Source organism: Cotesia typhae, unplaced genomic scaffold (genome assembly GCF_013202065.1).
Source record: "Cotesia typhae breed Kobodo isofemale line unplaced genomic scaffold, CoteBio_Ctyphae contig_9, whole genome shotgun sequence".
Classification (NCBI taxonomy): Eukaryota; Metazoa; Arthropoda; class Insecta; order Hymenoptera; family Braconidae; genus Cotesia; species Cotesia typhae.
In genome coordinates, this window is record NW_027423770.1 from 770,795 (window position 1) to 792,019 (window position 21,225).

At 32.8% G+C, this 21,225-nt stretch overlaps 2 protein-coding genes across 3 annotated transcripts; both read left to right on the forward strand.

Moving 5' to 3' along the window:
- Positions 1-1,792: 1,792 nt before the first annotated feature.
- Chmp1 (charged multivesicular body protein 1) lies at positions 1,793-8,855 on the forward strand. 2 transcript variants are annotated; one of them, XM_074252430.1, is made up of 5 exons: positions 1,793-2,022; positions 2,123-2,176; positions 2,299-2,439; positions 4,929-5,394; positions 8,477-8,855. In XM_074252430.1, exons 3-5 carry the CDS (start codon positions 2,418-2,420, stop codon positions 8,589-8,591), a joined length of 603 nt encoding a protein of 200 aa, XP_074108531.1. In that variant the 5' UTR covers positions 1,793-2,022; positions 2,123-2,176; positions 2,299-2,417; the 3' UTR covers positions 8,592-8,855. The 2 variants fall into 2 exon arrangements, with proteins under 2 accessions (XP_074108531.1, XP_074108532.1); XM_074252431.1 differs by lacking the exon at positions 2,123-2,176.
- A 7,395-nt stretch (positions 8,856-16,250) lies between these two features.
- On the forward strand, positions 16,251-17,923 carry LOC141533528 (uncharacterized). The gene is made up of 2 exons (XM_074252448.1): positions 16,251-16,268; positions 16,336-17,923. The coding sequence occupies exon 2, from the start codon at positions 16,409-16,411 to the stop codon at positions 17,870-17,872; it is 1,464 nt and encodes a 487-aa protein (XP_074108549.1). The 5' UTR covers positions 16,251-16,268; positions 16,336-16,408; the 3' UTR covers positions 17,873-17,923.
- The last annotated feature ends 3,302 nt before the right edge of the window (positions 17,924-21,225 follow it).

The following is a 21,225-nucleotide window of genomic DNA, read 5'->3' on the forward strand; positions in this document are numbered from 1 at the left end:
TATTATATAGTCTATGCATATGCTTAAAGGTTAAATATTATGGATATTACTCATGTAAACAAACCTACAAACCTATGTCATGTCTAGCAAGGTCAGTGGTGTGATGCCAGGCATTGCTCTGCAGGTGACACCACCTGTTAGTTTAGCGCGAATTTAAATGCTCAAATAATATATATTCAAATTCAATCTCAATTCGAAAATTTAAATATAAATCTCTACTAAAGAAAAAAAAAAAACATAAATAAATCTTAAGCTGTTTACTTAGTCCTCCTTAGTCCTCGTCTGTGAGGCAGAAAATTCGTTATAATTTGTTGCTCACAAAAAAAAAAGGAAAAGTAAAATTTAGAGTAAATACAAAGGAGTATTGTCGTTTGGTCCTGGAAACTATAAAAGAGTTTTGAGAAATCCCGGAGCCATGTGTTGGCCACATGACATTTGGGACTCTTGAGAAAAGTCATAAAAGACTTGCGTGGAAATCTCAAAAATCCCTTTGTCCTTAAGTAATTACATATTTTAGTAAACATGTAACACTAAATAGACAAGTAACAGAAAAGTATCATATTGTTAATATTAGATTTTAAAGAAATACTTGGCTAAACTAAATAAAAATAATTCAGCTTAAAGATATTTGACTAGATGTTTGTTAATTTGTAATTAAATTATATACGGAATAACACGCGCAAACTAACTATAACTTTATCAAATTATTTTAATCAAATAACTAAGTTACCCTATTCTTAATAATAATAAATAATAATTATATATTGATAATTGTTTAATAATTAGTAAGTAACATCTTATGTAACCTTTAAGGAATTAATTTCATTTGTTTAGTTATCATTTTAGAAGTGACGTCAAAATGACTATGTCATACTATTATCATCTGTACCTCGACCGGGTTTTTTGCAGTTTCCCTAAATAAAGGTCGCGAATGCTTAAATAAAGCAGGGGCGAATGCAGGTACATTGCAATTTAAGTCGGCCGCAGACGCAAACTAGAATAATATTATTATATATATATATATATATATATATATATATATATATATATATTTTAATATTATAGAAAGATTATTATTATTACTGTTATAAGCTAATCAACCAACAAATTATTTAATCAAAATAATAAATATAAATGTAATAAATAGTTAATAGTTAGAACTTAGGTGATAGTATGTAAAACTATATTATATATATTGTAGTAGTAAGATATTTTATGTATTAGACATAAGGGTAGTAAGTTATAACAGAGTGTAAGAGTGTATTTGTGAAGTATGGAGGGGAGACGTGAAGCTAAAGGCTCGGACTCAAAAATTGTAACTTCACTTCTCCTCGAGAACTCAAATCGACGTTATCTCGATCGTGTTATATTTTCTGTTCCTTTTATTTATATACTTTTTTTTTTATATTCGATAGTAATTGATAAATAAATGTCAAAGTAAATTAAGTTAATCTGCAAACTAAAATTGGTGTTTTATGTAAATTAATTTAAATTTAAATTCCTTTTTCCCGCACTGGAATCGAGTATTTCAATACTCTTGGGCGTATGAACTCTCGTCGGTAATATTCTCAGATAAATATCAACATCACTAGACGGAGGCATAACAGCAGAAAAGACAGCGCTAGTACTGTGCAACAAATTTCGGAATCTCCACACATTTTTCTACGCTGGATGCGTAGCCCGTGTCTTCATATATAGTATTATATATATATATATATATATATATATATATATATATATATATATATATATATATATATATATATATATATATTCACAAAGCTATGATGACTCATATCAATAAATCAACCTCAATTCTCAATCAGTCATCCACTTGTTTTAAATAAACACAACAGTTAACCAATTGTCATAAATTGCTGTCTAGTTTTGTCGGAGGCACATCCAATTTACTTTTTTTATATTGCAAGTGACTGATTTTTCATTAGGATTCATATAAATTATTAAGCAGTCACGAATCATAACATAGAAGTCCATTTATGACATCTAGCTGACATTACCAAGGTTATTTCGTGTTTAAATTCGTAAAATCCTTGCTCTGTGTAATCAATCTAATTGTATATACTTATTTTATAAGTGTTTATAATTCCCAAATTTTTTTCAGTCTGTTGGTGCGAGTCTTATTATACAAATCAGTATTTCATCTATTAACAATTTTGTAAGATGATAAGTCCTTAAATTAACTCGTATCGAAAAACTATGTAGTTTTTATTATTTACAAAAAATACATTTTTTTTCTCATGTAGATGTAATTAAATATTATTTACTTCATTGTTACAGATATAGAAAAAAATCAACGATTGCTGACTGAAGAATAAAATACAGTACATTGTACGATTTTTTTTTTCTGAGTTTAAAGTACTTATCAATTTGTCACAACGGGGGCCGAACAATCAGCAATGTCTGTCTCACAAATGGAGAGTATCCTTTTACTTTGATAGACATAGAATGTTTGAAACAAAATAAAAAATTTCTTTTAGGTATTTTCAAATGTTTTCTAACATACCTGTTAGTTAGTTATTAACTAATTATGTAATCTGTCGAATCTTGAACATCAAAAAGTTTTGCTTAGTTTGCATAAAATAACAGAGCTTCTGTTGGATAACGACAGACTACTGTGCAAGATAAATACCACATGAATTTTTGTTTGTTAATGTAGATTTTTTAAAAAGTTAAATTGATTTGAAATAATAAGCTGACTATAAATTTCCAATAACATGGAAATAAAACTGTAATGAAAAATCTATTTCTTAAATCTTGCTATTTTCCGACTTAGATCGTTGAGCTAGTTCAAAAGTTTGTATATATACTAGCTGATATCCGCTCGCTTTGCTGGGTATATGATAATATTCTAATGTACAACATAGACGTAAAATATTAAGAAAATTTTTTTTTACTTTTTAAACGACAATGATACTCTAAATTTTAAAGGTTAAGAAATTGAATGTATGTAATTATGGTCATCCTCGAGTTGTAAATATATGAGAAGAGTTTTTAATGGTTAATGTATAAATTTCTTGAGCATATCAAACCAAGGGCCAGTTTTTCAATCCGGGATAAAATTTTATTGAATGCTAAAATATATCTACATATTCTATGTACATAGATATACTGACAATAATAATTGTATCTTGGATAAAATTTTGTCCCGGATTTAAAAATTGGCCCTGAATATTTTGACAGCTATTTTCTTTTTTTTTTATCAACAATTTGTTATTCATTTTCTATAAGCCAACTTCAATATTGTCGTTATATTTGTAATTCACATTGCGTTTAGATTCAGAAATGTAATTTATTAATCACTCGACGATGTTTTTTCCTGTAAAATTTATGGACTTACTGATTCATTATTTGATAATTAATTAAAGCCAGTTTTTCAACCCGGGGTTTTCATTTAATCCTTCAGTACCCACGTTATAAGAATTTTACTCACGCTCGGTTTCAATCTTAATAATTTTTTTACATTCAAATCTGAAGACTACTTGAAATTTTTTTTTACCTTCCGAAAATTTCTTAATATTTTGCATCTAGGTTGTACAATAAAATATTATCGTCTCCTTAGCAGACCAAATGATTATCAGCTAGTAACATATTACACTATAAAATATCATAACAGTTACCATGGTAATGATTATCATAGCAATGGTTATGGCAACAGTTACCACGGCAATGTTGGTTTAGTGTGGGTGTCTTTCTTCGTGGGATGAGGGTGAGTCGTTATTTGGATGGATGTGAACGATAGTTACATAGATTGTAGGGTCAAAATAATATTTCTCCTGGCAAGAAAAGGGAGAGCTAGTAAGGAAAGGGAGGGAGGGAGGAAGAGAGAGAGAGAGAGAGAGAGAGAGAGAGGGTCGAGTAGCAGAGAGAGTAGTACCTGTGATCGCTGATGAAAATTAGCTTTCCTGCAAAATCCGTTCTTAGTGAGCGTCTACATCACAAAATGAGTAACCATAGTGAATTTCAAATCCATGTATTCAGCCTAGGTCCGACAATTCTCAACGAATCATGATGAAACTTGGCATATAAATTCCCCTGACGATTATAGAAATCAAGTTCAAATATGAGCAAAGTCGATTGGTTACTTTAGGAACGGCAGCGATTAAAAATTTTTGAAAGTTTTAAATTTTTCATTTTCGCTGCTTTTTTTTTAAGATAACTTTTGAACGCAATTGTTTATCTAATTTGTATAAAATGCATGTGAAAGCTTATGAAATAAGCTCCAATTTCCAATCTTAAATGAGATTTCAAGATGAAAATTTCCTATTTTCTAATTAAATTTTATTGCATTCAATATGTGATTTTTTATTTTATGATTTTTTGTACCTATTAAAATTTTGTAAGTTTTTTTTTTCAATCAACTCTAAAACCATAACTGAAAACTAATTTTTGTTAAATGCATTTTGAAGTTAATGCGATTAGTTTCAATTGACGTTATTTACTTTTTTTCTTTGATCATTTTTCTCAATTTTTCAGGAGCTTTCAAAGTTACAGAAGATGTGGAATACGGTGATTTCTACAAGTTAACTTTTTAATATCTTTCTCATATCACATAGTATTTTAATCTCACCATCATTAATGCCTGGGTATGAAATAAGTAAGTTGTAACCAATTCTAACCCAGGTATTAATGATGGTGATTGTACCCTATTTCACTTGTACACTAGCAAAAAAGGAGAGTAGCACATGCATATACAAGATTTTTAGTCTAGTGAAAATATGGAAGTGTACACAAGTAAAAATGAATTTACTTACTTCTTTTTTAAAAATATAAATACATATGTATTTTTTAAACTGTAATGAAAAAATTTGAATATTTTATGTGTATATTTTGAAAAGATAGTTACAAAATAATGAAAACTTTCTTTTTTCGTGACGGAAAAATATTGTGTCCTTAATTAATACGTGTAGAAAATTTATTCAATCTAAAATTTGCTGTGAAAGAACTAGAGCGCAATTCTAAAAAATGCGAAAAAGAAGAAAAAGTAGAAAAATCTAAAGTTAAGAAAGCTATTCAGAAGGGAAATATGGAAGGGGCTCGGATACATGCCGAAAATGCAATACGGCAGAAAAATCAAGCTTTAAATTATTTACGAATGAGTGCAAGGGTGGACGCTGTTGCTAGTAGAGTGCAAACAGCTTTGACAACACGAAAAGTAACACAGTCAATGGCTGGTGTAGTAAAAGCTATGGATGCAGCAATGAAATCGATGAATTTAGAAAAAATTTCTGGCTTAATGGACAAGTTCGAAAGCCAATTTGAAGATTTAGATGTTCAAAGCTCTTATATGGAAAACGCAATGTCACAAACTACGACAACAAACGTACCACAGAATGATGTTGATTCATTACTTCAACAGGTTGCAGACGAAGCTGGGTAAGTAATTTTGTTTTTATTACTACACTTCTCACAAAAATTAAGCAAGCAAGAAAAGAAACCAAAAGTTTTGGGAGTTTTTCAACAGGCTGTAACTTGAAGAAAAATGATCGTACTGAAAAAAAAAAGCAAATTATCGCTGCAAGTTCTGAAATTTTTTTTTAACAATTATATTTCTTATAATAATTTTCATCAAAACTCATATATATATATATATATATATATATATATATATATATATATATATATATATATATATATATATATATTATAACTGAATTTTTGAAGTCGATTCAGGGGGTCGATCGTTACAGTGTTCCCCCGCTTACAGACCTTGACGTTAGACGCCAATTTATAATCCGAATTTTCAACTTATAGCCGAAATTTGCTCGGGGTTCTACGGGAACTTACTTCTTACTAAAATTCTAAATTATACTTCGGTATCTTTCCGATTTTCAGTCTCTGGTCTCAATAAAAATAGGGCGCCAGGTAATTTTTAATCACTGGAATTACCAAACCAGTGAAAACGTAATTAGATAATCTTTATTCGCTAGGAATTATCAAACTAGCCAAACTCACTCGGAACTTAAACGAAAACGTAAATGTAACCAAAACTTGAACGAAATTAGATCATTTTTATTCGCTAGAAATGATAAAACTAGCCAATAAACGTAAACTTAATCGGAAACACCAAAAACTTAACAAAATATAGACTAGATAACTAAAGACCGGAAAGACAACGGGATACCTCGGGGTTGCTCAGTGTGCTGGTTTGTAGAGAGAAGGCGTTATTCGAGTAGAGAGTGGATCCATGATTGCAATGATTTTATTCGCAACACCAAAAATTTATGTTTAACAAAATCCTTATTTATTCAACCAAAAACTTTATTTTAAATAACAAACTAGATCATAACTCACGACAAAATTATCGGGACGGTACAGCTAACAATATGAAACGCTATAGTCATGTTACAGACTCTTACTCTTATAAAATTAAACAAATAAATAAATAAATATTAACATAATAATCTCAAATAAATAAATGAATCTAAACAACTTGAACAATATTCTCAAATAAATTTATCAACGTACTCTAAATTATTTACAACACAAAAATATTCTATAGAATTGGCTATCTAATGTCTCAAGACCAAGCACTCGATTATTAACGCTCAAATTACAATAAATTAAGCGATCTCCTACCTTATAGAAACAATGTCGATGCTGAGTAACTTTTTATTTTATTTTAAACAACTTTATAACTATGTATTTTTATCTGGAGCCAAAATAAAACGCAAAAGACTGAAACCTTAACTTGGAACTGAAACGGTACGCACGTCCGATCACTTGAAGTGACCAGCGGCAACTCTCAAACACGACTGTTCTCCACGAAGTCCAAAACTCGACTATTAAGCGTGACTCACTCACAAACTAAAATCTCTATAATCAATTATTTACCAAATATTTTAATCTTTAATCAACCAATTGAGGTTCTGAGTACGAATATTCATGGTGGATGCTCTCCAGGAACTGACTACGGCTGGGATTGTAACTCAAAAACTCAAAACGTAAAAGTAACATTAAACAAAAGTAGATAATTTTTATTCACTAGAAATTATCAAAACTAGCTAAAACGTAAACTTAACCGAAAACTTAAATTGATCCCGCTGGTATCTCAACCAGGCTTAGGCATTCCACCTGGAAGTCTCAATGGATTAGAGTGGTGTCTAACGTCAAACGAAACCGGGTGACTTATTGTCCCGCTCCACGGTAACGCTGACTTACCCACGTCCTCTGCAACCTCAAAACCCAAAACTAAAAATCCAGAACTTAAAAACTCAAAATTCAAAATTCGAAACCCAAAACTCAAAATAACTCAATAAAATCCTTAAAGAACTAATATTTTTCAAAACTTGACTCTAAAACTAATTTTATTCTTAAAAGTTTCAAAATCTCAACTGTAACATTAATTCTTAAAATTATATTTTATATGATATTTGGCCTTGAAATATCGGTTTAAATTAACAAAAATCCGTTGGCGATAGTGACGTTCACTTTAAATAGACCCCGGTCGTTAAAATAACGTCACAACATATATATATATATATATATATATATATATATATATATATATATATATGTGGGGGAGTATGTGACCCGCTTATAACTTTTGAACGACTAAACCGATCGAAACTTCCAAACGGCCTTCTAAAGAGTTTTCCTAAAATTAGATTTCCTGTAAATTTTAACCGATTCAGACCGATAGATTTTGAGAAATCTAAAAAAAAACTGAGGAGAAAAATTTTTTTGAACAATTTCTGAACGGCTTTATCGATCAACTCAAAAAACGAATCAGTTCTTAAACGTGAAGAACCACGTTGATTGCCATGAAGCCGCTCTAAATCGGTTGATTTTTTCGAGAGATGTGAACAAAAGAAAACCGAAAAAAATGTTTTTTCGAAATTCTTAATTCGATTAATGTAAACTTTTAGATTATTCATGAAGCTGAAAAAACGGTTTGAATATTGAAAAATAAAAGTGTTTCATAAAACTTCTTTTAGATTTTTGAGGTCGGAGATTTAAAAATGCAACAAAACTTATATTTTTGAGCTTGAAGAGCTCAGATAGGTAGTGAGTGCAATTTCGAGCGCGTGAGTATTAAATTAGCGGGAAGTTGCAGAGATGGCCTTTAGAGTCAACCGTTTTCAATGTGACAATTTTTCAATGGAATATTTAAATAATCTTTAAAATTATTTGAAAGTTTTATTATAAATTAAAGCCGAAAAAAATGTTTTCTTTGCGCACCTCAAAAAAGTTAGCATTTTACTCATCACAAGACTAAAGGTGTATGTCTGACAATGGCATGTTGGGTCTTTCCCGCCGTCTTCACTCGAATACCTTAAGCAGTTGATAAAATAATGAAGTTATTACGAAATATGAACTATTGCGATTATTTAGAGTTACATGATAAAATAATAAAATTAAGCAAGTTGTTTTCATAGTAGGGGTTTTGCTTATGATAGAAGCTTTTATAAATAATTGTCATTAGAATGATTAAAGATTTTGTTATTTATATTTTCAGATTGGAATTGAATCTGGAGTTGCCATCCGGACAAGTGGGCAGTATCGGTACATCAACTGCAGTGAGTCAAGAACAGGATGAATTAACACAAAGACTTGCACGATTAAGAGAATAAAATAACAACGTTCAAACTATATAATATTGTATTTGTTAATATTTACCGCAATGTATATTTTTTTAATCAAGAATTTTAATAATTTATCTTTTACTTTTAATTGCTAATTTTCTTGCAACTGTTAAATGTAAAGTATTTGCTTAGATAACTACTGAGGAATTATGATATATGTTTATGGTTCTTTAATTATAATAGTTTAATAAGTAAAATTTATAAATTAATATCTAACTTGTAACTATGATAGATAAAGCTTACATAAACGTATTTATAACATTTTCTAATGATTTAATTACAATAAAATAACAATAATTGTAACAATAATGTTCTAAAGTTAATACTTTTGTTAATGAACAAACCAAAGAATTTAATATATAATTTGTGAACCTAGGTATGCATTTATCCATGTACCGAGCAAAATACGTGTAGACTTGTTATAATAAGTATTAGTATATTATGGAGTGCCGCATATTTATCTCCGAAAAAACCGACTATTTTTAGGTAGACTTCATAGAAATCAATCTTTTGCATTGGTCCTCATGTCGGAATGTACTCGAAATTTTGCTGTAATATTTTGAAACGGGATGTCGTTTGTTCGTTGGTCACCCCTTTTACTTATTAAGGGCACCACTGGATTTTTGGATTTAGTATCCAGAACTGAACTTGAACATGGAGTAATAGGTCAGGGTCGTGAGAGATTGCTGAAAGGAACCAAAACTTAAACACAGAAGTTCGTTTTATAAAATTATATATTCATCCAATCCTTTTTACAATTGAAATAATGGGCAATATAACAATTAATAAAATTTAATCGAATAAAACATTCACATACCGCTCTCATACGGTATATTTCTCGCTGTCCAGCTGGACCCTCATGTGGCTGCAGTGCCCGCTATCTACTGGACTCTCACACTACTCTATCTACTTCGCGCTGTCCCCTGGACCCTCACGCTACTCTAACTTAGTTCACGTGGTCTCACGGACCCTCACGTCACTGTGCTGAACCCTTTCGTTACTGCACACGCTGTCCACACAGTGCACGCTGTCCCCCAAACTTTCACGTTACTCTAAGAAATCTACCCCGAATACAAAAGAGTATACTATGAAACCGAAATAGACTCTTTACGCACACTCAACCACACTGTTTACCAATTCCAATAATAACAACAATTTTCCGATTAATAATTTAATTTCCATTCTTATTTCCTAATTAACATTTTCCTAATTACTAAATTACTGCCATGTTCTTAAAATTACAACAGTAATTATTTAATACAAGAGGTCTTCGTGTCCTGAATTAATCCTATTTGTTATGTCCGAGAGTTTACTAAATAAACTTAAATGAACAGGAAATGAACAGGAATCATAATAATTTAAATCTTTATTAAATAAAATACTATTTTCTTTAGTAGGTGTTAATGTAAATTCCGAATCCGATGTGTTATTTAAAATTGGTCCTTTAGATTCATCTTTTTTTGAAATTTCACTTTCATTGTCGTTACTTTTTCTTGCTTCACTTTCATTAATCGAATTATCAGAAATTGTTTCTTCAGTGGGATCTAGATCTAGATTTCCGTCAAGTCTGTTTTTGTTTCTCCAATTTTCTTGACAATTCAATGCGGATTCTTCGGCTAATTTTTTAGGCTTATTTAAAGGTTTTTTAGTGATCATCTGTTGCTTATCATAAGCAGCTTTAGCTTCAATTAATCTAGGTGAGATTGTCTGTATATGCTGAATTATAAACATATCGGCTCGGGTTGGTTGTCGGTTATCTAGCACATTCTCCTTCACGTATTTAAAATAACTCTCAGAACGAGAAGAAGTTGCAACGTAATGTTCTGACCCATAATGCTTACGCATGACATTTGTCCATGATGGAAATCATTTAAACAAAAATTTTAACTTTTTTAATAGACTAACTAAATAATAAGGGTTAATGTCATCAAATTTTATAGAGTCATTAGAATTAATATTATTATGAGTTACTGTAACTAATTTATCAATATAATTAATTAAATCAAGATCAGTTGGTACATTTTTAAAATCAGAATCATTATTTTCTAATTCTTCATCGTGACAAACCAAATGGCTATCACAATGATTTTGTTTGTCACAGCTACTGCTGTCGTTAATACTTTTGTAATCAATAACAGTGTCATCAAATTTAAATGTCTCTAATTTTGTTAATACCCATTGAATGTCATTTTTGCACCCATGTTCATTTTGGCTTATATTTAACAATACTTTGATCATTTTTTCAATATCTGTAAAATTTTCTAGTGTGCTCATTAGACCAATAGCTCTTAAATAAAAATCTTTCACGACAAATTTAACCGACGAAAAACTTTTTTCTGTTGCCACACTATGAATTAAGTGAGCAATGTCAATCCTTAAATAGGTTCGTGGTAAAACTTTGCTCTTATTCATTAAAAATGTGTAGCAGCTTGACAGATATTGTTTGTATGTCATGTTACAAAATGTCATACATATGCCATTTTGTAAAGCATCCGACATATCTGTCACAATTTCCGGAGGGATGTGAGCTTTTGCAGAAATCCACTCATAAAGCCAAAATGCAATAATTTTGGTATCATGTCTTTCAGTCAACATCTGGCAAACTGGAACGATTATGGAACCGATATGGATAATGATTTGATATAAAAATATCGGGCCATGGTGATAATTTTCACCGTAAGGAATTTTCCGAATAACACTTCCAGTAGCGTCTAAAGACACCTCCGGGTTCAAGGTTAATAAATCATTGAATAGATCAGTTTGCTGGTGGGTCCAATAAAATATAAAAAATTTATCAAATCCTACTTGCCTGATTACATCATGATATTCTATGTTATTATGTTTCAAGTGTTTTAACGAATCCCACAAGCTCCCTTGGACACCAAGACGAATTTTCTTTCCTTCATAGCGGATTTGATTTAGGACAGGTGCATTAGGAATGATAGGAGCTGCCTGTTCACCGTACTCTTGGTACTTGTTAATTAAGTTTCTTTTAAATAACTCTCCTTTTTGTAGTTCCAAATTTTTCGCAAATACACGTCTTTGTTCTCCAGTGACATGTCGTTTTTTCGAATGAGGAATATGACGTGTTTGCGCTGTATGTATTAGCATAGTAATATTTTCATCATTGCTAAAAGTAAATATACACTCCCCCAAGATGGCAGCTTTACATAACTTTTCAGTGCCGGAAATCTTCACGATATATTTATTGACATTATTATCATTATTTAAGTAGTAAACAGATTGCTGGGGAAAGCTAAACACACACGGTAATTTTTGATTGATATAAATTAAATTTGCGACAGTAGTAGTCCAACCTTTTTGCAATGCATAATATTTTTTATTATTACAATCAATTTTTTCAATTGGCTTCATTTGTAACTACTCTTCTTTAGTAAATTTAATGTTGAAACATAAATTTTTCTTTATTTTTAGCAGTGTCAATTGAATTTTCATTTTCACTTTCTGGGGAGGAAGCACGTTTATTTTCAATACACTGAGGAGTATCTAAACCACGCTCTTTAAGATACCGCTCGAAGATCTTGTTCCGATTTTGCGGAACTTCGAAATATCAGCTTATCGGAGTTTTTAAATAATTTCCTGATGGAAGCTTCCATATTTGACGAATATCCGTCCAAACAGGATCATGCCTTGGCTTAATTTTACCACTATCAGTACAAATTTCAAAGTTTATCACTCGATTGATAACTTCCACAAAAGGCACAGACACCCAAGAAGTCATATTGTTAAATATTAAAACTTGTTGAAATTAATGTTATAAATTATTTAAACAATTACTCAAATAATGCAATTAGCAAAAATGAATTTTATTTATTCAATGGCGTTATAAAACAACAATAATAACATTAGCTATGTATTTTAACTGTCTTTTGTTTTTCTTAATCAACTGGTTGAGCGGGAAAGAGCAGAGTAGATTTGAAATTGTTAAATAAATAAAATAGAATAAAATCTTATATCTGATATTTTAACGGATATATTGAGCTTATTACATAAAAAAATATATTTCACATCACAAAATATAACTAAAAATATGATTATTAAGATATTCATGTAAAAGGTGAATTTATTTAACATTAAAAATATAAATTTATAAATAATATTTATATGGAAAAAATGATATGTATATTTGTGTTAATTAAGTGCATGATGAGTTTGTATTTTCATAGAAAATTTTTAAAAGGGTTTACAAAAAAAATTAACTATTATCTATGACTACGTATATATTTAGATATATTTTTTTATATTTTTACATTTGATAATAGTAGTGAAGCTGGGGGATGATACCGACATTACAGGAATCTGTTTACCAACAGAGAGTTCGTGTCCATGCTAAGTACCATTTGTCGATATGAGTGACCTGTTTTACCGACAGTTTGAGGATATGGTCGAGGTTTTGCAGGTGGCGCTGGTGGTGAATTCCGCCGCCATCTTACTGTCCGCCATTTTTAAAATTTATCCGCCATTTTGAATTGTGAATCCGTCATTTGAATCCGCCATTTTGAATCCGTCATCTGGTGGCTGCTATCAGCCATTTGAATCCGCCATCTGGTGGCTGCTATCCGCCATTTTGAATCAGATTTCCGCCATCTGGTGGCTGCTATCTGAAATCCGCCATTCTGAATCCGCCATTTTGAATTTGCTATCTGAAATCCGCCATCTGGTGACCGCTATCCGCCATTTTGAATTGTGAATTCACCATTTTGTTAAAAATGCACCTGTGATCTAACCATCAACTATAGTTGCTTAGATCACAGGTGCATTTCATTGTTTATATTCCGAAAAGATTAATATATTCAAACTGCATGTATGACGAGTACATGCGAGAAGATACACCATCTGGTGAGGTTTTTGTCAACCTTAGGTTTAAGCCTGTTCAAGGTCATACGCAGTTTTCTTTGTTCTCCTGCGTAGTAGATGACGTCATCAGATAGGTTTGAACCTGTTCAAGGTCGCGTAACTGCGTAGTTTTCTTTGTTCTATTTCTAACTGCGTAGTAGATGACGTCATCAGACAGGTTTAGACTTGTTTTGTGAAAGGGGTGGGGAAATTTCCACGAACCAGATGACTCATTCTGTTCTAGAATTTTCTTACTGCGCAGTAGATGACGTCATCAAACCGGTTTCGATGTAGAGGAGTGGGGGTAACTACGCAGTATTTTCTGCCTATATAAGCAGCTCGCTGAGAGCGTACTTCATAAAAACGAAGTACATCTCTCATGATTAAACAGTATTCAGTGTTATATAAAATATAGTGAAGTTTAGTGTTGTGAAGTACGCGAGTATAGTCCAGTGTGCAAAAACTATTGTGTGCATAAACTGTAGTCCAGTGTACCAAAAACTATCGTGTAAATTCAGTGTGTGTATAAACTATTGTGAACATAACCTATAAACAGTGTATATAACCTACAAACAGTGTATATAACCTATAAAAGTGTACATAACCTATAAACAGTGTATATAACCTTCAATATTGTGTAAACAGGCAGTAGTGAAGTGTGCGTCTTCCCAAGATGGCTCAACCTAACCTCATTGAGGCTCTCAAAAACTTGGTGGACACTATTGCTTTCTCATATGCTGATCTGTTAGGAGAGCAGCTCACTGATAATCATCGTCAAAGGTGTTTAAGGGTGTGCAATGAAACTATCCAGTACTTCAACACTATATTACTCGATCCTGGAACATCAATTCAAGTGAGACGAAGTGTTCAAGCACACATCAACCAACTCAACTGGTTTGCCGATCAGTTCTCCAGACTCGGTAACCTAGTTGTTGGTGGAGATCTTAACCAAGGAGTCAAATGGCGGGACTTGGAAAACGCTTTCGCTGGTAACATCCAGACTGGATGTATTATCAACCAGCATCACAAAGATCCAGCATCATTTCTCCAGGCCTCACGGGACATCGTCATCAACAAGGTGCAGAGTGTCTTGAGAGATCTGGCAGGGTTGAAAGTGAATGTTGAACTCTTTTGCACATTCCGGAAACATCAACAAGACATAGAAGAACGAAAATCTTTTGTCACCAAAAGTCGCGAGATTCTCCCTGCCACATCTCTTCAGGATTGGTTTAGTCAACATGTCTACGACAAATTACTACAAAGAATCGAAGATTTTGAACATGAGGGTTCTGGATGGAGTCTGCTTGGACCGAACAGCTTGATGGTGACTATGTCAAGATTCGCACCAACCCAAGTTGGAAACTCCACCTTCGTTAGATTGCCAAAGGATATTGTCAAGAAGAATGCGTCAATGCTGCGTTACATCCACCTGTTCTCAATCCAGAACTACCTGAAGAATATCAACACTTTAGCATCAGATTGAACTACGAAGGTATAGAATTTCCAATTAAACTTAATGACATTCCGAAATTTGAAAAAATGAATAATCTTAGCATTAACGTATACAGTATAGAGTCGGAATTTACGAGTAAAAAGTCTGAGAAAAGTGTTATTATTCCATTATATTTAAGTAACTCTGAATCAAAAATACCTGCAATTCATTTATTGATGATTAAAAAAATGTAAATTATACAGATAATTTAGATCATATTGAGTCAGTCTATCACTTTGCATGGATACATAATCTTTCCGGATTAATTACTAAACAAATAACTAAAGGTAAACATAAATTGTACTTTTGCGATCGTTGCTTGAATCATTTTAAGCATCAAAAAGTTATAAAGAACATATATCTGATTGTTTCAGATCTAACAAAGTCCGCATGGACTTTCCGAACGAAAAAAAAACCGAGTTTTGAAATTCAAAGATTTCAAATCTAAAGATCCTGTACCGTTTGTAGTCTATGCAGATCTTGAATGCATACTCGAACCCCAGGGAGATGATGTCAAAAAAGTTCACAAGCATGTTCCACACAGTATTGCTTACTATGTACATTGTAGCTATGACAATACATTGTCTAAATTTGAATTGAACCGTTCTCCAGATTGTATCAACTGGTTTGTTAAACAATTAGAATCATTAGCTATTGACTTTGAAAAAATTTTAAAGAATCCCATCAAAATGAAACCTCTTACCAAAGAACAACAAGATAGGCATAATCAGGCAACTGTTTGTCATATCTGTGAAAAACCTACAACATCTCCTAATGATAAAGTTTATGATCATTGTCACTTCACCGGGAACTATAGAAACGCTGCTCATAAATCATGTAACGTTAATTATCAGAAATCTACCATTATCCCCATTGTCTTTCATAATTTATCCGGCTATGACTCACACTTTATAATTAAATCCTTAGCTACAGTATTTGAAGGTGAAATTTCATTACTACCGATCAATAAAGAGCGTTACATTTCTTTTACAAAATCAGTTAAAAATACTTCAGTCTCTTTAAGATTTATTGATTCATTTAGATTCATGGCTTCCAGTTTAGAGAAATTAGCTTCATACCTTGATGATAGTGACAAGAAAATTACACAATTACACTACCCAGACCCTGATAAATTCAAATTAGCAACACGTAAGGGTGTATTCCCATATGAGTACATTGATAATATTGATAGACTTGATGAAAAACAGCTGCCTGATCAGGATTCATTTTTTCAAAATTAACCAACTCTACCATTTCTGATAATGATTATGCATTTGCTCAAGTAGTTTGGAATGAGTTTGATATTAGTACTCTCGGTGAATACTCAGATTTATATTTGAAAACAGATGTACTTCTTTTAGCTGACGTGTTTGAAAATTTTAGATTGAGTTGTTTCAAAACATACAATCTTGATGCCATACATTTTTATACAGCACCAGGTCTTTCAAACTCTGCAATGTTGAAGCATACTGAAGTAGAACTTGAACTGTTAACTGATCCTGAGATACTTCTTTTCATTGAAAAGGGTATTCGTGGTGGGGTATCGATGTGTGCTAATAGACATGCTGAAGCTAACAACCGGTATATGGGCAAAGATTTTGATTCAAACAACCCCGAAACATACCTGATGTACTACGATGTAAATAATTTGTATGGCGCAGCGATGAGTATGTCTTTACCCCAGGGTAAATTTGAATGGGTTGAAAATGTAGATAATGTAGATCAGTTTTTCAATGATGATGAAAGTGTAGGCTACATCCTTGAAGTAGACCTACACTATCCTGAGAAATTACATGATCTACACAAAGATTTGCCTCTCTGCCCTGAACATTTTATACCACCTGGCAGCAAACAACAAAAATTAACAACAACTCTGTATGATAAGACTAATTATGTAATACATTATAAGAATTTGAAACAATGTTTAGATTTAGGCTTAGAACTTAAGAAAATACACAGAGTCTTGAAATTTGAACAATCAGACTGGCTCAAATCATACATTGATAAAAATACTGATTGTCGAAAAATAGCGAAAAATGATTTTGAGAAAAATTTTTACAAGTTGATGAACAACGCGGTTTTCGGAAAGACAATGGAGAATGTTCGTAAATACAAAGAAGTTTGGTTAAGAACAAAGTGGGCGGGGCGTTATCAGGTATCAGACCTGATTTGTAAGCCAACCTTCCACAGCGTAACTGTATTTGATGAGGATATAGTCATAATTGAAATGAAAAAAGCTAGAGTTGTTTTTAACAAGCCAATCTATGTAGGCTTTAGTATCTTAGACTTATCCAAGACTTTTATCTACGATTTCCATTATAATTATGTAATGAAAAATTATGAAACGACATCTAAATTATTGTATACCGATACAGATAGTCTTATTTACCAATTTAATGTACCGAACGTATACGAAGACATCAAACGTGATATCTCAAGGTTTGATACCTCTGACTACCCACCCCAAAATGTCTTCAACATGCCGTTAGCAAACAAAAAGGTCCTGGGGCTTATGAAGGATGAGAACAATGGAAAAATCATGTCCGAGTTTGTGGGTCTCAGAGCCAAGCTCTACGCCTTCGAGATTCACAATCCTGAGAAGGAAAGAGATAGGATCAAGAAACGGGCAAAGGGTATCGGAGGATCTACCTTGAAGACAATCACGTTTGATGACTTCAAACGATGTCTGTTTGAAAACGTATTATTAAGAAAAGAGCAGTACATGATAAAAAGTAAAAATCATCAAGTACACACAATAAAGCAGGAGAAACTTGCTCTCAGTTGGGGTGATGATAAACGTCAACTTATTGAGGCTAGCACTGATACCCTACCATGGGGTTACAAGGGGCCACTAGTTTTTAAGAAAAGAAAGATTGTGCAAGATAATAATAATGATAATAAGAAGCAAAAATTACTGTAAAATTAGTAATATTAAAAAACAATGTAAATATAGTTTTAAGTTTTGTAAATAAAAACAATATATAATTTGTGTTTTACATATTAGATTTATTTATCCAACTATTATGCTTAGTATCAAATCCTAGCCATTTAACATAGTATTTATTTCCACGTTTTCTAATTACTTTTTCAACAAGATATACATCTGGATATTTGACTTTGCTGAGTTCTTCATTGTAAAATCCTCCTTCAATTGGTTGATCCTGATAGTCCACGAGCTTGTACGTCGTTGGATTCGTGTTCTGCACCGACTTGATTGTGAAGATTTCTGTTGTCCAGTTTGGTGTGTATCCCTTGTCAAACACATGCTTGTACTTGCTGATTCGGACTTTGTCTCCAACTTTAAACTTCTTCTGTTGTGATTTGACTTGCAGTGGTTGATATATGTTTTCCAATAGTTGTTTCTCCTGAGCAGCGGTAACATCAACAGGTTTCATTTTGATAGTGCGATGTTTAGTGTTGTTGTAAGTATTCACCAAGTCATCAAGTATATCGGTCCACTTGTAGCTGCAATGAGCTGTGAATTCTCGCCACATTTTAGTCTTGAGTGTTCTATTGAAACGTTTACATATGGATGCTTTGAGATTGCTGAATGTTGAATACAGATTTATCTTGTGCTGCTTCATCAGATCTTTAAATTCTTTGTTGTAAAACTCTTTACCCTGATCAACATGGAGATTCTTAGGTACACGACCTTGCTGGAGTACAGACTTCATATCACTAGTGACATCTACACCACCTTTTGATTTAATTGGAACTGCCCAGGCATATTTAGAAAATATATCTATGATTGTAAGCAGATACTTGTGTCCTTTATTGACTGTCGCATATGGAATCATCTCAACCAAGTCAGCTTGCCAAGTCTCGTCGAGACCTCGGATGTCAACATGACGACGTTTATAGTTCCTGCGAGCCGGTTTGTGAAGCTCATTAGCTATCACTGTCTTTTTGTCGTTCATTGAGTTTCTCAGTGAGATATTTGATATTATTTTGGTGAGAGGAAAGTACTGCTTTAACTTCCTCAATAGATGTCTGCAAATTTCCCACAGCAGCCTTCAGTATTACTATTTCAGAGTGTAAATGTGAAATAATCTCTTTCTGTTCACTGTCTATACTTTTATTCAGTTCAGACATCTGTCTCAGTACAAACTGCACTGTCGCCGCATCATGTTCATTTGAAGGATTACCGAGATTGCACAGCCTTTTATTCTCAATGTTATAGTTTCCATCAGAAGTTACATTGAAACCTCTACCAGCTGGCCCTCGTTGACCTAAGTTATTGTCCAGTGGACGTCCAAATATATCGATGCTCATAGTTGTGAACACTTTGACTGTCAATGTGTGAATGATTTAATTTTTCAGAAGCTTTTAATATATAACTCCAGCCTCCCTAAGCTCTTCAATAATTGACATGATTTCATTCGTGTGACTTGGATTTTCAGCAGCTTGAGATGCCATAAGTAGTCGCAAACGATCAACTAGTTCATTTGGATCATCCCAGTAAACATAGTCCATTGGTAATCTCTGTTTTCTTGCAATCATATATTTTGGTAACCCTTTACCGAACTTGGTGATAAAATCAGCAATGTATTTATTGAACTTGATTGTTGTATCTTCATAAATGGTACGATTTGGATCATAATTTTTCCTATGAGCGTTGGTATGTTGAATTATGTCCAAGTACTTTTTCTTATCATCTGGGGTGATGAGTGCATCCTCTGGTGATTTTCTAAATAATAATTCCAACAACCCAGGAGTTATTGGATAATTTTTTTCTTTGACAGTTATTGTATCATTTGCAAATGAAATAGGTGAATCACCCATATGCATTTCACCGCGTTTTCTGCGTACACCATATCTCATATCATTATCTTTATGTTTTTTACTTAAACGTTGTAGATAATTAGTGAGAAGAGGATTTCTACGAGCTGGAGTACTTGTTGATGGTGGTGGCTGAGTAATAGCAAGTGCTGTATTCTCAAATGAACTTTCATCATCTGTTATTAAACTGTTGTATACTTCTGGATCATCATATAAAGATTTTTCAACCTCTTGTTTTTCAACCTGTGGTTTTTCTTCTTTTTAATATTTTCCCCTTTCAACTTTGAAGATTCAACTATACTCTGGAGTGGTGTCACAATAGGCTTGAACATTTCCTCCATAGCTTTCTCAGCTGTATCTTTACCCAACTTCAACATCTTGTGCTTCCGTCGGATGGCATCACTGGCTTGAGATATCTGATGCAGAATATCTTTCCGCTTTGATATTTCTTCAGGCTTCATGTTGACAGGTTAACGTCTACAGCATGTATGACTATCACACTCTAAAGTACCTCAATTTATACTAATGAAGCAGTCGAATCCTTTGCGATACCTACCACTGTTCAATTCACTGTCTTTATCTATTACCACAAACCCATATTTATTCCAACATGCCGAGCATAAATCTCTGAATGAGTTGTACGACATGTCTGTATTGACATGATCATTATAAATATGCTTCAGATTCATTTCATCTTGACGGAATAGCACGAGAAAGTTTGCATTATCTCTAATCAGATGCTTCGGTATTCGTGTATAAGTTTGACAGAGATAAAAGCTGTCTACATCCTTGTGTCGACCCATGCAGAAAAAAGCCTTGATGTGATCTTGTTTTTCACAAGCAACATCATCAAATATCATCAGGGAGTTAGGTTTAGCATCTTCAGGCTTGATTACAGCTTCATGTTCACTGAATGTGAAGAACCCAATACCATCAATCTGTTTAAGCAGCGTCTCCAGGAACTGATACTTTGGTTGGTTAAGAGACTTTGAGTAAAGATATATATTCTCAAACCTCAAACCGTTTGGATGTACAATAAGGGATAGTAGAGCGTTGGTCTTTCCACAGTTTGATGGTCCGCAAAACACTGCACGGATACTGTTGGGAAGTAAAGCACCGTGTCGTTTGAGTTTCGCACCGGTTCCTTGAACAATTTGATCAAAATTGATAACTGGCAACTGAGCTCTTGGTTTGCTATCCATGACTGCTGATTGTATTCTGAGCTCAAGAGGTATATATACCGGCTTATATAGATAAGCGAGTCAGTCTTTGATGTGACATGTCTGAGAGCAGACATGGTGAAGGTTTATTCAACAACATAATCAATAAGCTTCCACTTGAACTTCACATACCAGGATATCAGTATTGTGGTCCGGGAACAAAGTTAGCTAAGAGGTTAGCTCGAGGTGATCCAGGCATAAATCCTCTGGACGCTGCGTGTAAGGAACATGATATAGCTTACTCGAAAAATCGTGAAAATTTAGAAGCCCGTCA